A 21,682-nucleotide genomic window follows, 5' to 3' on the forward strand; every position below is an offset into this window, starting at 1 on the left:
GTCCCTTTGGTCTGAGTTGGAGATGCTGAGGCCAAGCACTATTGATCCAGAGCTTCTAAATGAGAGGTGTTGAGGTCTTTGGACTCTTGCTTACCTTGAATCCAAGCTACAATGGCTTGATCAAGCATATGCTGAGGTCTGAGAAGCTCCCTGATCTTGAGGATGCGTGTGCTCAGATACAAAAGGAGCAAGGCTCTATTGGCTTGTTTGGAGGCAAGAGGGAGTTGTCTCTTGCAAATGCTGCGAAATCTGATCATGAAGAGACTCCACAAGCTAACAAAGCAGCTCACGACAAGTATGAGGATAGGAAGTTCAATGGCAACTGTGATCATTGCAAGAATCATGGACACAAGAAGAGTCAATGCTGGATACTTCATCCCCATCTGAAGCCGGCTTAGTTCATGAAGGAAAGAGAGGCAAGAGCTCATGCATCTGAGAGGAACAAGTGGAGCAGGGCCGTCTAACCGTGGAGCTGAGGGAGAGGGCCGTGAAGGTGATGGCAAGGCTTTGGTGACATACTCAGGAGCCCCTAGCATCTGTGGCAATGATCATGACTTCAACAGGATATCCAAAATGGATGCTCTCATCAAAATGCTCAAGTATAATGGTAACATTCATGGGTACTCTTTTGGTGCATCTATGGTTGCTAAAGCCATAGAAATATCTCCTTGTGTTGCTGATATTGCTAGGATTAATACAAATAGGAGTAATGAGAATGCTAGAACTGAGTACACATTTGCTAGAAATGCTAAGATGAATTATAAGTTCAATGCATTTAGATCACCATTAAACCTTTGTCATAATGCTAGCAACATATCTAAGCCATTAATTGTTGATTCTGGTGCATCTCATCATATGATTAGTGATACTAATCTCATTAAAGATATAGAACCAACTAATGGATATATTATGATTGCAAATGGAGACAAGATACCTATTAGAGGAATGGGAAACTTGAAACTGTTTGATAAAAATAATAGAGCTTTCTATATGCCTGAATTTGCATCTAACTTGCTGTCTGTTAAGAAATGCACAATTGATTTTAATTGCAATGTTATATTCAGTACTAATGATGTAAAGTTTCAGGATATTGAGAGCAGCCAATTGATTGGAAAAGGAATCACTAAAGGAGAGTTGTATTTGCTTGAAGAACTTGATCATGTTTCCAATTACAATTGCTCATTTACCTCTGCTTCTAAATAAAAATGCTTTGTGGCATGCTAGATTAGGACATCGTCATGGAAGGGCTTTGAACTTGATGTTACCAGGTGTTTTATTTGAAAATAAGGATTGTGAAGCTTGCATTTTAGGCAAACATTGTAAAACTGTGTTTCCAAATTCTACTAGTGTTTATGATATGTGCTTTGATCTGATTCATTCTGATGTTTGGACTGCACCTTGCATATCTAGAGATAATCATAAATACTTTGTCACATTCATTGATGAAAAATCTAAATACACCTGGTTAACTTCAATTCCATCAAAAGATAGGATGATAGATGCATTTAAGAACTTTATTGCTTATGTGACTAACCATTACCATGCCAAGATTAAAAAATTTTGAGATCAGATAATGGAGGAGAGTACACAAGCTATGCATTCAGAAGCCATCTAAATCACCATGGGATCTTGCATCAAACAAGCTGTCTTTATACTCCTCAATAGAATGGTGAGGCTGAGAGGAAGAATAGGCACTTGATGGAGGTTGCTAGATCACTGATGTTCCAAGCCAATGTCACAAAGAGGTTTTGGAGTGATGACGTTGCCACTGCTTGCTATCTAATCAATAGAATTCCCACAAAGGTGTTGAAGGATCAAGCACCATTTGAAGTTCTAAAAAAGCACAAGCCATCAGTGGATTACTTGAGAGTATTTGGATGCTTGTGCTATGTTTTGGTACCAGGAGAGTTGAGAAACAAGTTAGAAGCAAGAAGCACTAAGGCAATGTTTATTGGCTACTCAACAACACAAAAGGGATACAAGTGCTATGATCCAGATACTAGAAGAGTTCTGATCTCTAGAGATGTGAAGTTCATAGAAGCAAGAGGGTATTATGAAGAAAAGAATCAAGAGGATCTAAAGGATTTGACAACAGATAAGGCTGGAGCTTTGAGACTGATCTTGGAAAGTCTAGGCATCGAGATGAACCAGGATCCGAATGTTGGTGGTAGAAACCAACAAGAGAGCTCCATAGCACCTGTTGAAGCTAATCAAACACCTCACCTTGATCATGAGGGGGGCAGTGAGCCTGAAACTCAAGAAAATGGCCAAAATGGAGCAGGCTTGAGTGAAGAAGGAGAAGAGAGTAACTCAGGCTCTCATAATCAAGGTGACCAAAGACAAGAAGATGTAGAAGCTAAGGTTGAAGTACAAGAGCCGAGTATCCAAGATGAGCCGGTTCAAGATCAACCAGTATTGAGTAGAAGCACAAGGCTGAGAAAAGATCCTTCTCGCTGGGTAAACACGAGAGTGTACTACAATGCCCAGGCTGTGGAGCATCCTACTCAGGCTGTGTGTTCCTTTGTTCACTATCCTGAAGAACATTGTGCTTTTATAGTGAACTTGGATGAGAACTATGTTCCAAGAAGCTATGGAGAGGCAATGTTAGATAAATAGTGGAAGGAATCAGTGGGAGCTGAGGCAGGAGCTATGATAAAGAATGATACATGGTATGAGAGTGAGCTACCTAAGGGAAAGAAGGATGTGTCAAGTAGATGGATCTTCACAATCAAGTACAAGGATGATGGGCAATTGAGAGGAAGAAGTCAAGGCGGGTTGCAAGAGGCTTCACACAAACCTATGGAGAGGATTACATTGAGATATTTGCACTAGTGGCTAAGCTACATACAATCCGGATTGTACTAAGCTTGACTGTGAATGTTGAATGGGGCTTATGGCAAATGGATGTGAAGAATGCCTTTCTACAAGGAGAGCTTGAGGATGAAGTCTATATGCATCCTCCACCAGGCCTTGAACACTTAGTGAAGAAGGGAAATGTGTTGAGACTGAAGAAAGCCATCTATGGATTGAAGCAATCACCAAGAGCTTGGTACAACAAGCTTAGCACTACATTAAACGGCCGAGGCTTCAAGAAATCTGAACTAGATCACACCCTCTTCACTCTCATCACTCCATCAGGTATGAATGCACTCCTTGTGTATGTTGATGATATCATTATCACAGGAAGTGATAAGGAAGGTATCATAGCAACCAAGGAGTTCCTTAAATCCATGTTTGAGATTAAAGACTTGGGAGAAATGAAATACTTTCTTGGGATTGAGATATGTAGATCCAAGGAAGGTTTATTCATGTGTCAAAGGAAGTATACACTTGATCTCTTGAAAGGTGCAGGTGCTTATGGAGGAAAGACATCAAGGATGCCTATGGAGGATGGATACAAAGTCCCGCGAGAGGGGGAGATTGAAGACAGCAAACCATATCAGGATCCTAAACTCTATAGAAAACTAGTTGGCAAATTGATTTATCAAACCATTACAAGGCCTGCCATTTGTTTTGTTGTGAATCAGGTGAGTCAACACATGCAAGTGCCTAAGGAGCATCATTGGCGCATGATGGAGAGGATCTTGATGTATCTCAACAGCTCACCAGATCAAGGAGTATGGATGGGTTGTAATGGAAGCACTGAAGTGGTTGGGTATTGTGATGCTGATTGGGCTGGTGATAGAGCAGACAGAAGATCAACAACCGGCTATTGTACATTCATTGGAGGCAACTTGGTTACTTGGAAGAGCAAGAAGCAGAAGGTGGTGTCTTGTTCAAGTGCAGAAGCTGAGTAGAGAGCTATGCTGAAGCTTACAAACGAGCTGGTGTGGATCAAAGGCATCTTGAAGCATTTGGAGATTGATCAACCCACACCAATGACCATACATTGTGATAACCAAGCCGCCATCCACATTTCCTCCAACTCGATGTTCCATGAGAGAACAAAGCACATTGAAGTTTATTGTCACAAGGTGAGGCAAATGATCATACTAGGAATCATCTTGCCATGCTACACTAGGAGTGAAGATCAGTTGGCTGATGTGTTCACTAAGGCAGCAAGACAAAAGACTATGGAGTCCATTCACATCAGATTGGGACTCATAGATCTTGGGAAGAGAAGGACCTGATCCTCTTAGCTGTGAGGTCTTTACTCTTTTTCCCTCATCAAGATTTTGTCCCAATGGGTTTTCCTTGGTGAGGTTTTTAATGAGGAAGATCTCATGGCTATCCAAGCTTAGGTTTTCACAAAGCTAAGCTTGAGGGGGAGTGTTGAGATGAGATCAATAAATGAGAAGAGAGGACATGAGGGTTAAGTATGAATGGAGAAGGATGAGCTTAGAAGGAATGGAAGAGTTGGGTCGAGGCGTCCATACCAGGCCGTACTAGGCCGTACCTGGCCGTACACTCTTGGGCGAGTAAAACCTCGACCACGGTTAAGCCAAAAGTTACCCGTGTAACTTTACATGATAAGGAGAAGCTCTGATCACTTAGCTGAAGGATCAGACCGTTACCAAGGAAGGAGGAGTGTGTGACAGTCTGTCTTGAGATGAAAAGGATAAGGCATAAAACAAAGATGCCTTACACACGCGGCCTCTCTCATTGGACAGATTCAAAAGCATTCTTATCTTATCCATTGACTTCACATGTTTTCTCCTTTTGTATCTGAAAACCCTAGAGTCTTTCCCTTGCTATATATTGTATCATAATCTCATTAATGAAAGTTAGACAGTTCTAAACAATTAATCTCTCCATACTTTTCACAATGATTCTCCATTAGTCTCTCTTTTTTTTTTTTTGAGCAACCATTAGTCTCTTAATCATCCATTCTCTCTTAATCTACTCTAAAACTCTTCTTTATTCTCATCTAAACTCAGATTATCTATTTCATTACTCAAAAGTCATAAATCTCCTCCACTATAACCTCAACCTTTTTAAGCGTAGGAAAGAACTGGGCAGCATTGACCATTTTTACGTACCTCTTCACCCTGCTTTACCTCCTTTGGAATCTCAACCTCTTCCCCCTCAGAATTCTTTGCCTCCTCTCCTACCAAACTCCCTGACGAGAGATCAGCCACAGTTGAGAAAACCCTAACCATGTTCGCTTCACCAACTTCAGCGGTAACTGCGACCGCCGACACCTCCTTCTCTCCAATCAAGTTGCTCTCCGTAGCTCCTATCTGCATCCCCTCCTTCTCCGGCGAGGAATCACCTTGTTCCGGCACCGTCATGGCCTAGCGTGACCACGAAGCTTGGAATCCCTAGTTCGCCTTATTTCGAACTCCCTGATTTTTAGTAATGTAGAGATCAATCACTGACTTTGATATGGAGAAGATGATGAATCAAGAAACCATATGAGTTTTGAAAGTCCTCTAACGCTTAAACTTGGCTTTGTCCTTTAAGAGGTTTTTATGCAAATATGGATGATTTGTCGAGAGGAAATCGAGTTTAAAGACTTGAAGGATGATCAAGTCTCTTATCATTGGTTAACTTGGTATTTCAGTAAGGAACAAAATAATAAGCTTTTTTGAAAAATATATAGTAATCCATATGAACCTTTTTGATATTCCAAGATAGAATGTCGTTCTTGCAATGAAACAAACACAATCATAATTTTTCTCTGATGCACATCAAAAATACACCACATCCATATCTTAAGCTTTCCAAACATATGTATGGTGGATTATTTTTGGTATCATGATACATCTTTTAGTTGATATGGATGGACAGTGTCAGTCTTGAGTTTTGAAAGACCAAAAGCGAAAGAAAAAAAATGGGCTGCTTTTCGTATATTAAAAAAACCAAAAAAACATATATTAAAAAAATCCAATGTCAAACAAAAACATAAATATTCAAAGTATTTAAAAGATGAAAATACATATTGATTCAAAGCAGGGTGAAGAGGTACGTAAAAACCATTTAATCTCTCTTGTGACATACATGACTGTAGATAAGATTTTATGAGTATTTTAACTTCGAAAAACTTCTTTCTGCCGATGCAACTGACACAAGAATTGTCAACATTATGCGATATGCAGTCCATGTATTTGGATAACAAGTATCCACCTTCTTAAGAAAATCCAATATCTCAGCAGCATTCTGAATATTTGTTGGTAAACTCCCTCTTAAGAGCTTCAACTCCATAAATAATTCATTACCATCAATATCGGAACGATCACCATGCTTGAGAAAAACGTTAAGGCTGACACAAGAAACCATCAGTTCATCATCATTTGTCAACTGCAGCTTCTTCAGATAAAAAAAAAAAATTCAAGTGTTTTTTCATAACTTTGGAGCTGATCAAATCTTTTTTCGAAAGAAACCAAACTCTGATCCACAATTTTGATGAAGTAATTGATCCTGAAGTTTTCTTCTGCTGTAAATATCACATCTTCATCATCTTTTCTAGGCTCTTCATCATGATATTGCTTCTTTTTAATTAACCGCTTTACTTTCACAGAGAACACAGGATCAATTTCCATAGCAATAGCAATTTTTTCAGCTTCTACTTTTGCTGCTTGGAAACATGTTTCTCTATAGTCTTTAAAAAAAGAAATAAGACCTTTCACTTGAGCAATATCAATATCAATGTCCATATCTTTTGCTGTAGGATCTTGCTTACTTTGTTAACAACAAACGAAAGCTCATACCAAATAATCATTTCAATCAAAATCTCAAAGCTTCCAATCACATAAGTTTCACTCATTGCAAGAGACTCGGCTTCACTTTTGGTTCCTGGATTTGCACTGTTTTCAGCCAAGTAAATCAAAGCCTCTCGTATTTGTGGAGCCTGAAATCGTATTGCTTTTACACTTTGGATGCGGCTTTCCCAACGAGTTTGTGATAATGGTTTTACCGTAACACCATTCACAATCTCTCTGAAAACGTCACAGTTTTTTGTATAAGAAGCAAACAAACAATAGATGCGCTGAATAATTCCAAAAAATGAAATTGATATCGATGAGGAGGAAGCGATATCAGAATGTACAAGATTCCGACTATGACAACCACATGGTGTGTAGGCAGCCCTGGGATTAATTTCAAGCAACCTGTTTTGTACTCCTTTTACTTTCCCTTTCATGTTTGATCCATTATCATAACCTTGCCCTCTAATGTCATCTATGCTCAGCCCAAGACTATGCAACGCATCTTGAAGGGCGTCAAAAAGCCCTTCTCCTGTTTTGTCTTTCACTTCCAAAAATGTTAAAAAAAAAATTCTTCAATCTTTGGAGAAGTTTCACAAATATCCACACATCGAATAACCATGGACATTTGTTCCCGATGGCTGATATCAGGAGTGGTGTCAAGAATAACTGAAAAATACTTCACATACCGAATCTTCTTTAAGAATATTTGTTTGATCTCATTCCCAAGCATATCAATCAACTCATTCTGAATCCTGTGACTGAGATAATGATAAGGAGTTTCATGCTTCTCGATCCGTCTAACATGCTCTTTCATCACTGGATCAAAATCTGCAAATACTTCAACCATGCCCAAGAAATTCCCATTACCATCTACATAGATCTTATCACTACTTCCACGAAATGCATCATTTTGTTTAGCAAGACTTTTTACCAATGAAATTATCCTTAGGAACACATCTCTCCAATGTTTTTTCTCTTTGTTGAGCTCTTCTTGAATATGCTTATCAATTGTCTGATTCTTCTGTAATCTCTCTTCCAACTCCAACCATTGAATCATGCATGTGATATGCTTATGACCTTTTTCATGTTCCTTAAGCAGTTTCGAGACATTTCTCCAATCATCAGACCCAGTAGTTGCCAAAAAATTAGTAAGTTTGTCTTGCCTAAATAGCTTACAGCAAAAACAAAAGATTTTATCTTTCACTTTGGAGTAAAGTAACTATCGCCGATCTTGCTTCTCTCCATTCATTATTTTTCTGGTATAAGACGAATGGGAAAAACACCTGCCTAGATGATCTCTTGGAAAGTGATAATCAATTGAAGGTCTTGCCATTGGACATTTTTCAACCAAAAAAAATATGCATAAGTAGGGATTTGAACCCAGGTGTATAACCATCAGGGCCGACTCTCAACCACTGCACCACTGATACTTAACGAAATATAAGGCCGAAAAATTATTGATAAATCCTAGGGCCGGACGGCAATGCTTATGCCGCTTCCCTTCAGGGCCGCTACTGTGGATGGATACGAATAAAATCTGCTTAGGAAACAAAATTTCTAAAAATTAAAAACCAACGTAGATTATTATTACATGTACATACAGAAATTGAAGTACTTATATGCATAATATGATATAGTATTCGATTTGTGAGAATTATGAGATAAATTGTAAAGATTTGGTATTAATGATTTAGAATCCAGATAGATAAAAAATTCTCCACAAAGCTAAAAAAAAAGATTGATTAAAGAATTCCACTATTTTCCTGCATCTATATTCTACGGATAAGTGATACAACAATATATATATATATATATATATATATATATATATATATATATATATATATATATATATATATATATGTGTGTGTCTTTTCTTAAAAAAGTTTCTATTTGAGTAAGAGAAGGATTCCACAAATTGTTTTTTTAATTTATGTAATGAAATAACTGTGTAAGAAAACATAATACTTTATCGAATTATTTTAAATATCAATTAATAAGATTATTTCCAATGGTTTATTCTATTATTTTTTTAAATAGAATAATTCTATAATATAGTTGAGTTTAGGTCAATGGTGCTTTATTTTAAAATAAAAAATAGAGTCATAAACAAAAAAAATAATTGAATTATTTTATATAGACTAAACCTATTTTCTACTCAATAAAAAATGAAAAATAGAGTATGATTGAAACATTTTTACTCAAATTATATTTTAGAGTGAAAAATAGAGTCGGTTAGAGATAATCTAACGTACCTTGATTGTTAGATAACTCGTCATAGTCTATTCCACGGCGACTCTAGATTAACTATGTTAGACATTTTGTTTTGCTTAACAATATTTTATGGATTTCGAATCATATCTAGGAAATATATGAAGATTAGAAAAACATTATTCTCTTAATGTCCAACCATAATAATTAAAACATTATTAAAACATTATTCTCTTAATGTCCAACAATAATAATTAAATATATTTTATCGAAGAAAGGAAGAGTAGACAGAGAAAGACTGCAACTTGCACCAAAAGCAACCTCTTTAGCAAATCACTGATATTTTATATATGATATATCAGCATTATTTCCATCAAAACCTAAAGAGCAACTAAATGCAAGATTGCAAAGCAGCTTTGGCACCTTGTATAATTTTCAGATTCATTAGTAGTGAAGTACCGCCTGAGTTCACCTTTACGAATTGAGGCAGTGGATAATCCATCTTATGTGTGGACAAGTATTATAATGGCGAAAAAGCTACTACTCTTGGGAATCAGGAACAAAATGCATTATGAATATGAAATTAATGTCGGGCAGGATCCATGGATTTCATCAACCCCAGTAAGGTCGGCTAGGTCCATAGTTCCAGTAGTTAATCTAAAGATGACCGTAAGTTGTCTTAATAATTTTTGAATTAAAGGAGTGGGATGCTAGATTAATTGAGCAGTATGTTGATCAAGAGGATATACCGCTGATTCAGAGTTTGTCCATAAGTCGTAATCATCGACGTGATACATTTTGCTGGAGCTACACCAAAAATGGTCAATATACTGTCAAATCTGGATATTGGGTAGCTACAAATATAATGACAAATGATGAGGAAAAATAAATTCAAGAGCCCAGTATAACCAAACTTCAAGCCTTTGCTTGGAAAGTAAAGGCGCCACAAAACATTTTCCTTATATGGCAATTGATATCAGGGCAGGTAGCGGTCACAAGAAATTTGGTACGTCAGAATATGCGATGCGATAACTACTGCCCGAGAAGTGGAGAGGCGGAAGAAACTGTTAGTCATGCGACTTTTGAATGTCCACCGGCCTTATAAGTATAGGCATTATCATCAACAACGTCAAGCTCTCATACTTTCTCTGTCTCAAGTATCTACGCTAATATGGAGGAATAATAGTATTATGGAACCAGAAGAGGATAGACATCTTCATCCTTGGATAATTTGGTACATTTGGTAGGCTAGGAATGATAAGCTATTCAGAGGTATAGATAGAGATCCATTGGAGCTTGTCATGTATGCAACGAGTGAGTGCCAAGCATGGTACAATGCAAAGGATACTATACATGCTCCTCCACAGGCGCAAACTGTTGAAGAAACACAAGCCTTAAGCTTGGACAATATTTGTATGGTGGATGGCTCTTGGACCGCCACTAATCAATTCAGTGGAATTGGATGGGTCTGGAAGGATAGCATGGGGAGGATCCAAATTTTGTGGACACGAAACTTACAGAGGGGGAGACTCACTACACTCGGAACTGGAAGCGGTAAAATGGGCAATGGAGAGCATGCTACAGTATTCGACCTGTCAGAGATTTGGGACAGATTGCAGAACCTGATTGCAATGGTCGTGGATCCACAAGTTGGTCAAATTTATCAACTGAGCTGGAAGTCATCAAAATACTCCACATGTGTTTTCCGGAATTTAGGATCATCTATATCCCAAGGGCGAAAAATAGAATTTTTGATTCGTTAGCCAGGAATGCTCGTACTTTTCATAGATCTCTTTGCTTTATTGGTTGTTATATTCCGGTCCAGTTACCTAGACCACTTCAAGTTTGAGTAACAGAATAGCGGTTTGCTGCAAAAAAAAACTAAATGCAAGATTGTATAATCTTAACAGGACAAAGTATCTTAACAAGACAAAGTATATATATTATATATTCACTTTGTATCATTTCAAGTGGTATTTAAGGCAAGATTGTATAATCTTAACAACACAAAGTATATATATTATATATTCACTCTGTATCATTTTAAGTATTGTTTAAGGTTTTTGCACAAAGATTAAAAAATATATTTTTATGCAATTTATCTTGATTACATAACAGTAACAGTAAATAAAACTAGTTCAACCAATAAGAAAAAAATACAGTATTTTACAACTCGTCAAAAATTTTGAATGACATTAAATTTTTGTTCCGACTGGTGACAATTCTGGAAACAAGAAGAACGAATAGGAAATGAACGTAGAGAAATAAAATAACAGGAATGAAAATAAAAGGTTGCTCCTTCTCAAATATAACAAGAAATAATTTTGTTATTTATTTCTCTACAAAAAAAAAACAATGAAAGGGAATGAGAAGAAAACATTATTTCTAGTAAATAGTGATTTTTTTAGAAACGTTAGAGAATGCATTATTCGCCATCATTCTTTGGTTACCATTCATACAATTAATCTAGAATAGTAATTACATCATTTATTATGAAACAAAAATAAAATCCTTAAATACCAATTAAAATGATACGGAGAAAGTATATGTTTAGGAAAATTCAACATTTTAAGAGTAAATGGTCGAATGTTAGGGAATGATTGGTTGCGGCTTTAGATGCTCTAGAAAACTAAAATTTAGTCTAGAACCATATATGTTAACCAATCAAGATTTCCATTCCTTAAAAAACTCACGGAAAAAAAATTTCTAGAAAATTAAAATATGGCTGTAGAGAATTTTATTTCGAGAGCAAAAAAATAGTATTTTACAAAGCTACAACAAAATAATCTACATCATAAATCTACGAGTTAAATTTTACAGCCAAAAACGTAAAGTTACAGCTTATTCCAATCAGCCCCTTACACAGCAGGTGAGTGAGTTGTTATCTAAGTATGGTCAAATTTAAATTCGAGTTAATAATAATTTTGCAAAACTAATTCGAGTTAATACTAAATTCTACAGCCAAAAACATAAAGTTACAGCTTATTCCAATCACCCCTTTAGACAGCAGGTGAGTGAGTTATTATCTAAGTATGGTCAAATTTAAATTCGAGTTAATACTAATTCTGCTAAACTAATTAGACTCTCTAAATTTGCCAAACTAATTAAACTTATTGGCTATAAAATAAATATATAAATAAATTCGAAATCCCTCTTATATTTATTGGTTTGTGTCCGCGTTAACTTTAAAACTATGAATATGATAGGTCCCTTGCCAAGAGATATCTATTGTTGATCTAGAAACATGGATTTGATACCAATTAAGGTCTCTCTTCAAATCAAAGAGAATTTGCCAAAGGACAAACTAAGAACACACACTTTTCTTTGGGTAGTTTAGACTACCTCTTTTTAGGTTTTTCATTGATTTAAATAGAGTACAAGAAGCAAATAACGTGAAAGGGAAAGTGGATCACTGTTCTCCTACATAACAGGAAGTGGAGCCGTGATCTTTTTATTTGCATAAACATAGGAAACAACTTGAAGACTAAGTCATATTGAACTATGGTTGAGCATAGTCTCATCAATACTCCGGCCTGTCGGAAAGAACCTTGTCCTCAAGGTTCGTGTTGAATAGGGAAAGCTTGACTTGAATTGCTTCTCGTCCTTTCATGTGGTTTCCTCGAGTCATAGATGTTTTTCAACGAGCCATCCACCAAGACCAATGCCAAATTGTTTCCACGGTTCATTATTGGAAATAAACTTCTTCTTTTTTTTAAATGACAAAGAAATGTGAAATCTTTTTTTTTTTTGGAAACTGAAAAACAGTGGAAGAATTACAGATTTTAATCCATATAAAAGATAAGATGTTGAACTTGATCAACAAACCCGAAAAGAAGAAAATGGTGAAAAGAAAAAATAGCTGGATATATCTCGATGATCGTTGATTCTGAAGAATGGCCGTTCGTCAAGGATTCTTGATAACCCTTGATTCATGAAGAATACCGATAACAAGGAAGATTTCAAATATAAAGTTTTTGATACCACAAAGTGGTCCGGATCAAAAACAAAACATGCTCTGATACCAATTGTTAGGAGTGAACTTAATCAACCCCTTTGATACCTTAGAACACATGTTTGCTTTGATGCCAATTAAGGCCCCTCCTCAAAGCTAAAGAGAGTTTGTGAAAGAACAAACTAAACAGAACAAAACACAAGTTACTTCAATTTTCTTTTCATATCCCATTAAACAAAACATACGTAACTTAAATACACAAGAACATGTCAACTAAATAACTGTCCACTAAACTAATATAGAACATGGTATACAAGTGGAGATGATCCCACGATGCCATGACTCTTGTTATGATCTTATCAATACTCCACCCTCTAAAAGAACTTTGTCCCCAAAGTTCATACCAATCTTTGAGAACAGCTTCTCCATGATCCTAACTTTTCCACGATCAAATGGATGGTTTCCTTTACCACCTTCCCCACCAAAAGAATTTTTTTCCATTGCACCATCTAGAGCATAGGCTGAAACTTGGAATCTCCATCGCATCCAAGGTGCTTGAGGCAGTGTACCTTGTTTTTGAGTCTGTGTAGAGCCAAGACCATCTCTGTACGTTATTGGGCTAATATTTCTTGGTTTGCCAACATGTGAAGTTTGACATTTGCGGAACGGAACCGTTCGAGGTCGTCCACGTTTTAGCGTTGAGTTCGCCGATTGCGTAACTGATACACATCTTTGAGAAGGTTGTTGAACGTTACCATCACTAGCTTTTTCTTCACTAGATCTCATATCTTTCACCACCTCCACCATATGATTAACGGTCTTCTCGAGACGCTTGACACTATCCGCTATACAAACTTTCATCTTTTGGAGCTCATCATGAACTTTCCGGAGCATTTCAGCTTGCACTTCATGGAAGCCCATCACAACATCTTCATCGTATACGTCATACAAAGGCTCGCAAACAGAGTAGACGTGATCGTAATAATCTTCACAATCATGAAGCTGCTGAAACATTTTTTTTTTTTTTTGGTTTTTTTTTGTGGGTGAAAGTGATTTGATACCATAGTTAAGTGCTCCGGATCAAATCGGTGACGCGAAATCGCAGGATAGAAGTGCTCTGATACCAATTGTTAGGTCCCTTGCCAAGAGATATCTATTGTTGATCTAGAAACATGGATTTGATACCAATTAAGGTCCCTCTTCAAATCAAAGAGAATTTGCCAAAGGACAAACTAAGAACACACACTTTTCTTTGGGTAGTTTAGACTACCTCTTTTTAGGTTTTTCATTGATTTAAATAGAGTACAAGAAGCAAATAACGTGAAAGGGAAAGTGGATCACTCTTCTCCTACATAACAGGAAGTGGAGCCGTGATCTTTTTATTTGCATAAACATAGGAAACAACTTGAAGACTAAGTCATATTGAACTATGGTTGATAGTCTCATCAGAATATCTAAGGGTTGACATCACTATCCCCCCTATACTACTTAAACCAACTCTAATCCCACCCGTACTTACAGACTCATCGGTCAACCCCCCCAAACTAATAAATTGCTTGAATTCCCCCCCCCCCCCCCCCCCCCCCCAAATGTGATCAATTCACAATAACTGCGTTTAGTTAAGAAAATAGCGACTTGTATAATTGATTGCCCAATAACCCACCCGACTAAATTAAATCCAACCTAACCCGTGACCCACCAGACTTAAATTTAATCCAACCTAACCCATTTTTTTTCTCCAACCCACGTAACCCTTATGATAATAAATTACTTATCGTTGAAAATCAAAACTGGAAATTACGGTTCGTCGTGAGTTTAAGAGAGTGAGAGGTTTGTGGGTTTTCTCTGACGAGTTGAATGCAAAAACCAAGGGTCTCGTTGCCTAATGCGAATTCCAGTTGATGGATGATAATAAAATTGAGACGTAAGAAGCACGATTTGTGTAAGTTTGAACTTTTCAGTCTGATTTGAGTTGGTTTCTGAGCAATTAAAAACTCAAACTTTGATGGCTTAGGAGAGTATGTTCTAACAGGAGCAATGGCTAAAGAAAAGTATTACTAAGAATTCATACAAAGTGCTACTGTCGTAAGGTCCGTAACATGACATTTGTTTGAACAAGTTAAATTAAAAAGTGCTGATGCACCGAGAAAGAAACATAACGAAACAAACGTACTGAAGCGTGAAAACAGAGCAGAACATACAAACTACAGCCGTAAAAACACAAAACATAGAATGAGCTGGTCAAATCCTTAGTCTTTGCTTGTCTGAAAAGGTTGTGTCACTTGAATGACTTCAGCACCAGAAGAGCTTTTAGCGTCCTGCAAAAGGCAATGACATTACATTATCTTACACAAAAAAGAGCAAACGTGTAATCTAAAAGTGGAAGACAAACACACATAGCGTACATGCTCTTTCAGTTCAGTCTTCATTTTCTTCTTGGGGTGGATTTTACATCCAGCTGCATTGTGACCAGCTTCTCCACATTTGGAGCAATGCATTGTGTGTCCTTGTCTTCCAATTTTTTCAGCTTGTTTCTTGTTTTTCTTCTTAGTGATTTGTGTCTCCCTTTGATTCTTGGAAACTTCTTTTGCTTCTTTTTCTTTTTTCTCCGAGGAAGTATAGGCTCAGGTGGTTCAACAACTAACCTGTACAAACCCTTCTTCATCCAAAACCTTGGTCCTCTAACCATCTTGATAGAGTCACTATAACTCATTCGCCATATACTTGTGGAAAAAAATTCGGATATATATTTCTCCACATCTAAGTTGGCATCTATCATTGCCCCATGTGCATGTTCACAAGGTATTCCTGTGATTTGCCACTTTCCACATGTACATGTCATCCTAGTAGTGTTAACGTCGTATGTATTTTCTGAAAGACGTACCTCAAACACACCATGAGTACAAGGAGTGGTGATGCACTTGTCGGCATCTTATTTCTCAGATTCAAGAATTTTAACCACATACTTTGTAAATTTCTCTTGACGCCTCAATGTTTTTTTGTTCCTTTTTGCGATTCTTAGCATTGCCTGCCTTCTAATTGTCTCCAAGATGGGCATGATCGCCTTAGCTCTAGCTGCGATAATAGTAGTGTTAAATGACTCAGTGGCATTGTTGTCAACATCATCACAAAAGCTTCCAAGTCTATAATACGCCAAGGACCAAGTCTTTGGTTCCTCTTTCATCACATCTTCATACAAAGACATGCTATAGTCTTTCAACTTCTCGAGTTGCTCCTTGTATTCTGTAGTATTGTAGCTCCAAGCTAGATTCCACACTCTTGGTTTCAGAAAATCTTTATTTTTGTGCTTCTTCTTCAGATTTTCTACAATATGCTTCACATATCGTCTATGCTCCGCCTTTGGTAACTCAGATTTGATAGCGCTTATGAGTCCCTGTTACATGAGATAATGTTAGATAGTTATAACAATCTGAATGAAGATGATTGACTAGTGAAACACTAACCTTGGAGCTATCAGATATGAGGACGTATTTACTGCCATCTCCAAGACTCAAATCAAACTTCAGCCGCTTGATAAACCAAAGCCAGTTATCCGCATTTTCAGACTGTACCACAGCCCAAGCAAAATGATATATTTGATTATTACCATCACGTCCTACAGCAGTTAGTAAAATACCTTTCACAGCGACTTTTAAGAACGTGCCATCAAGCCCTATGATCGGACGACAAGTCCCTCTCCAACACTTTCTAAGGTTTTCAAAGCAAACATAAAACCGATCAAATACATCCTCTCCTGCAGCATTAGGGACAGTATCAAGAAATACACTCGAACCTGGGTTGGTCTTCTCAATTCTTTAACATAACCTCTGAGGTGCGCAAACTGGTCTGCATACTCCTTTTCAAGCCATCTCAATGCTAGTGTTCTTCCTCTTTGGCATTGATTTCTTGGTGCTATCAGTTTCCAAATTTCTTTAATCTGTTCTTGAATCTTCTCTGGCATGAGAGCACTGTTCTCTCTCAATTTATCAAGAAACAATCTAGCTATAACCGGGCTTTTAAGAAGCTTACACTTTCCATTAGGCGTGCAGCTATGATACTTGTACCGAGTCTTCACTATCCACTTCTGACTTGACTTATCATATGAGCAATAGACCCTCCATTTACATTTTCCCTTAATACCACACTTAAAGCTAAGCTTTGTCGTATCCCATCTTTCTTGCTGAATGTTTCTACCTTTGTTCAAAGCATAATCCAAGACAGCCTCTTTGAACTCAAAACCCGACCAGAAAGTAGTTCCCACATCTAATTTATCATCTGATGTCTTCTTGCGTTTTCTATCCCTCGTATCAAAATCATCTTCCTCTTCATCGGAGCTGTCAGGAATAGTATTTCGACCAATGAACTCTTCATCCACAAATTAAGCCACTGATTGCTCTATTTCATGCTCATAACGTTCCTCAAACTCTTCTTCGTCTTCAGCAGAAGCAATTCCCTCGTTCCCATGTGCTTCAACATCACCATGACTGATTTCTTCGTTCCCATCTGCTTCACCATAATTGATTATCTCCTTTCTATCTTCTTCCTCTTCCATATTCTTTTTCACAGGTTTCTTTCTGATTTCGAACATTTCAGACTCCTCGTGTTCCTCAGACTCCTTCTCCGTCGTCTTAAACGGATTCATAATCATATGATTTTTATCGTCGTCCTCCATTGTTCCCTTGTTTCCAAATCTCTTCTCCCGTAGTTTCAAAAAAATATATCCTTCTCCCTTAAACTCACGCAAAACCCTAATCTCTAATATGAATTTTCAATGAAAAATAATTTACTGGTCAAAAGGATTGGTTTTCTTTGGTTTAACATAAAAACGGGTTAAGGTTGATTAACTTTACGTCGGGTGGGTTATTGGGCAATCAATTATAATAATCGCGATTTTTATAATTAACGCAGTTATTTTGAATTGATCACGTTTGGGGGGGGGGGGGGGGGGGGGGGATCATGGAATTTATTAGTTTGGGGGTTGAGCGATGAGTCTGTAAGTACGGGTGGAATTAAAGTTGGTTTAAGTAGTATAGGGGGGATAGTGATGTCAACCCAATATCGAATCTATTAAAAATTGAAGTACATTTATGAATTAACCCTTCATTCACTTTTATGACTACAGTTCGTGCCACTGAATTAATAACTTTTAATTAAGCATCACTAAAAATTGATTTTTTAAAAAGAAATTGTGTCTCATTCGAAATATTTTGGTCATCTGATCCGATAAAACTGGAAAGCCAAGATTTTGACTTAGCCTGACTGGTTCAAACGCAGCGGTTGTGGTTGCGGCTGTGGATGTTTGCGGATGTGGATGGTTGCGGTTTCTAGTGGTTTTAAGAGATTTGTACGACTGGTTCTGCGGTTAGAAATTGGTGCGTTTGCGGGATACTTATGACTGGTTAACTACCAAATACAGCAGCGGTTAAATAATAAGTTAACAATATTTACATTTTATATAATTATAAAAATATCAAAAATCATAATATTATAATAAATATGTAAATTATATTTTCAAAGTTATATTTTTAAATTTTTAAAATTATAGAAAATATTTTTATTTTAAAATTTTATAATGTTAATTAAAATATAATAGATATATTTTAGTATTTTTATAATTCCATTTTTAAAATTTTATTGAATATTTTTATTTTTGTATTTATATGGTTTTAAAAAAAAAAGAAAAAAAAATTATCCTTCCGCAACCGCCCGCAACCGCAAACGCTAGCTGGAACCAGCTTTTGAATTTAAGAGGTTCAGAGTGGTTTGAAGCGATTTGTAGCGGTTTGTATGATTGTTTCGAAACGCTTTCAACCGCTACCAACCGCAAAAGCTGCGTTTGCGGATGGTAGCGGGGAAACCAGTCAAGCTTATTCCCTGTTCATTCACGTATATATGTCCAGAAAGTACAAACATGGACCTACATATAATAATGTGACTACAAAACTTCAAATCTTTATTAGTTAAATGTTAGATACAAAATGTGAACCAACTCTTCTACATATTGATTTATTATCGGTTTAAAAACCAACTATTAATATTTTTTACATCTATTTGGTGCCAAATAGTTTCATTATACACATAAATTTATTGTAAATCCACAAAACATTATTGTACTAGGGTCAGTCCGGGCTACGCCCGGGTTTTTTTGTTTAAATTTTAATTTTAATTATATATTTTGTATGTTATTTTGATATATACATATAATAATCTATTATAAAAACGTAATTGGCTTGATAATTACAAAATTATTTTTAATTATTTGTTATTTTTTGTCTTACGAATTCAGAAATTTTAATATCCAATTTTGTTTTTATATATTTGTTATTGGAAATTATATAAGGTGATGAGCAAAATGAAAAAAAAATGATTAAATTTTAGTTATGTGTTTGATTAGTTGGATTGAAGAAATGTTTCGTTTCACTAATTTTTGTTTCCAATTATTCTATTAGTAATTTAATGGAACTTCCCTTTAAATCTACAACCCTTTTAAATTTTTTTTCTTAAATCACTGATTTAAAATTTGTAATATTTTCTACATTAAAAAATGTTTTGGGCCATGATCTAAATAAGTTTTGTTTTGGGCTTGTAGTTAGCCACACACCTATAAGTCTCCCAACTTGTAATTCCTGTTATGGACTTTTTGTTTCACTTTTTACAGGTGATGATTAATGAAACTTAAAAAAAAACAAAATATTTGCATTTAACAAAGTGAAAGAGTTGGTATATCCGGTTCTCAGAAGTTTGGACAAAGACTTTTAAACTCTTCATTTCTCCGGGAATTACATGTGCATGTGGAAAAAGGTGATGGCGACCTGCAGAATGGAACTACATGTAAAAAAATGCAGACAAATGGTGTGAAAAACGACGAATTGGTTGAAGAAGGTTGGTTGACCATTTATATCCGTGCTAGTAGGTGGAAACCTTTTTGAGTCTCTCATTTGATTCCTACCTAGTCTCACAGCTTTTCTGAGGTGAGCTGTGTCCAAACACGTTACTCAAAAGGTTTTCGATCATGGAAACTTTATATACAACGTGTACTTAAATCCAGAGATTAGGAACATGATTCCAAACCTGCAACTTGTCCAATTTTTTAATGCTGTAGTAAAGGGGTTGTAATATATTTATCTTTTAACCATGTCCTCTTGATCCATAGCCTTTGAAACATTAAAACATGGAGAACACATAGAATCTTAGCTGAAGTGTTTGTGTAAGTGTTTACTGAAGATGTGTTTTAATACCTCCCTCTATCTTCGCAAACCATGAAGGTCCCGCTGATACATTCATGACAAACCTGGCAAGTCGACGTTTGTGTTAGCCAACGCCATTAGCTGCTATTTCCAAAACCTAAACTGTTCAGTTGGGATGAAGGCTGTTGTTTCAGCAAGCTCAACAAACTTGGTCTGGTCGTCAAAGCGAATAGAACCTAATGAGGCCAACAATTTGAAGTGGCCATTACTTCTTACGACATCAAATACGCGCATCTCATAGATTCCTCCTTCCTTCAACAGGTGCTTTAAAAAAATTCAGCCAGTGAGCTCAAATTGAACCTTTGAAACCAACGCGACTAATAACTAAAAACTGATTTTCAGGTGGCTACTTTCAGAAAATGAAACACTAATAGACAAAATCAACAAATGAAATTACAGAATAGTTACCTTTTCATCAAGGAAAACCCAGTCCACACCCATGAGCTCTCCCCCCTTTTCACATCCGTAGCTCTAAACATGTTACAACGTCCTCCTTGCAACGATCAACCTCCAGATCGGATAATTGGATCTCAGTAATCGTCATTTCTGGATATTCTTCTGCTGATATTCTGCACGACTATGATTTCACGAAGATTTGCGAGTTCGCTCTAAGACGTAGATAAATATATATAGTGCAATCACTTGATAAGGAAAGTGGAAAATCTGCATTGAAGAACATGTAGTGGAGTGAATTGATTGCCACCATCATCACTATGAGTTACTCCGTCAGACTAATTGCAGAGAAACGGATCCGTCGAGGGTGACGCTTGGTTTCACAAAAGAAAGAATAACTCAGGTTGTTGATGGGCCGTCGGCCTGACTAAACCATAAACATTTATCAGCCCAAAACACTGAATATATAAGCTCAACAATTAAAGCCCATTCGATTTTAGAGTAAATGAAACGGTGAGTTTCATTCAACTGCGACACGTGTCGCGTGCAGGAAAGTCCAATTTATGACGTGGACGCACATGTGGCATAGCTGGGGGGATCCAAAGCTTCTTTTAAATATAAAGATTCTAATGACTAGCCCAATACTGTAAACCCCAAAAACAAAAACCCTGTACAATGTTCATTTTTAGTTTGTTAACCTTTTTACAAAATTAGTTAATATTTTGTGAACCTAAATAATAATAATAATAACAATAATAATAATAATCTCCCTATATATTAAAAGAGAAGTCACTTTAGTGAGGTCTGGTGACGTGTTGTTCATAGGTGAAGTTTCAAAAAAATTGTTATATTTTGATTGGTTGATTGTTTTAAATTTTTATTTATTTAAATTAGATCTAAAAATTTAAGGTAAGTTTAAAAACATTTAACATCACTTTTCATATAATCTAAAGAATATTACAAATAACAATTTATGGCAACTAAATCTCGAAATTATAGAAAGATTAATAATGTTATATTTATTACTTTAATATTTATAAACTATAAAATATAATGAACGAATTTTTATATAAGATAATTATAATAGTTTTATACTCGACCTGATGAATTGTATTCGAATATAATTATATAATAACTATTTTAAATATTAAAAAATCAAAACATGTTTATTAATATTATTTTAAAATTATTTATTGTTGTTTACAGAATACAGAATAAATTTATCAGAATTT

At 36.2% G+C, this 21,682-nt stretch overlaps 1 protein-coding gene and 1 long non-coding RNA gene across 3 annotated transcripts; both read right to left on the reverse strand.

Annotated features, from left to right (window-relative positions):
• Positions 1–15,742: 15,742 nt before the first annotated feature.
• On the reverse strand, positions 15,743–17,482 carry LOC108871883. Its single transcript, XM_018658904.1, has 4 exons — positions 17,224–17,482; positions 16,636–17,175; positions 16,275–16,564; positions 15,743–16,204 (listed from the first exon to the last, which is right to left on the reverse strand). The coding sequence occupies exons 1-4, from the start codon at positions 17,480–17,482 to the stop codon at positions 15,743–15,745; spliced, it is 1,551 nt and encodes a 516-aa protein (XP_018514420.1).
• A 1,934-nt stretch (positions 17,483–19,416) lies between these two features.
• On the reverse strand, positions 19,417–21,341 carry LOC108871948. 2 transcript variants are annotated; one of them, XR_001958643.2, is made up of 3 exons: positions 20,466–21,329; positions 19,703–20,321; positions 19,417–19,622 (listed from the first exon to the last, which is right to left on the reverse strand). It is a non-coding gene; the product is annotated as an uncharacterized LOC108871948 (long non-coding RNA). The 2 variants fall into 2 exon arrangements; XR_004458008.1 differs by having other exon boundaries at positions 19,419–20,321; positions 20,466–21,341.
• Positions 21,342–21,682: the final 341 nt, after the last annotated feature.

The sequence above is a fragment of the Brassica rapa genome, chromosome A05 (genome assembly GCF_000309985.2).
Source record: "Brassica rapa cultivar Chiifu-401-42 chromosome A05, CAAS_Brap_v3.01, whole genome shotgun sequence".
NCBI classification, from domain to species: Eukaryota; Viridiplantae; Streptophyta; class Magnoliopsida; order Brassicales; family Brassicaceae; genus Brassica; species Brassica rapa.

Coding starts and splice junctions, on each gene's coding strand:
- LOC108871883 (XM_018658904.1), bottom strand. CDS start 17,482: ATGGAGGACGACGATAAAAATCATATGATTATGAATCCGTTTAAGACG. Junction 17,176..17,223: donor CGAAGAAGAGTTTGAGGAAC/GTTATGAGCATG, acceptor TTGTGGATGAAG/AGTTCATTGGTCGAAATACT. Junction 16,565..16,635: donor CCAGTTTGCGCACCTCAGAG/GTTATGTTAAAG, acceptor CTAATGCTGCAG/GAGAGGATGTATTTGATCGG.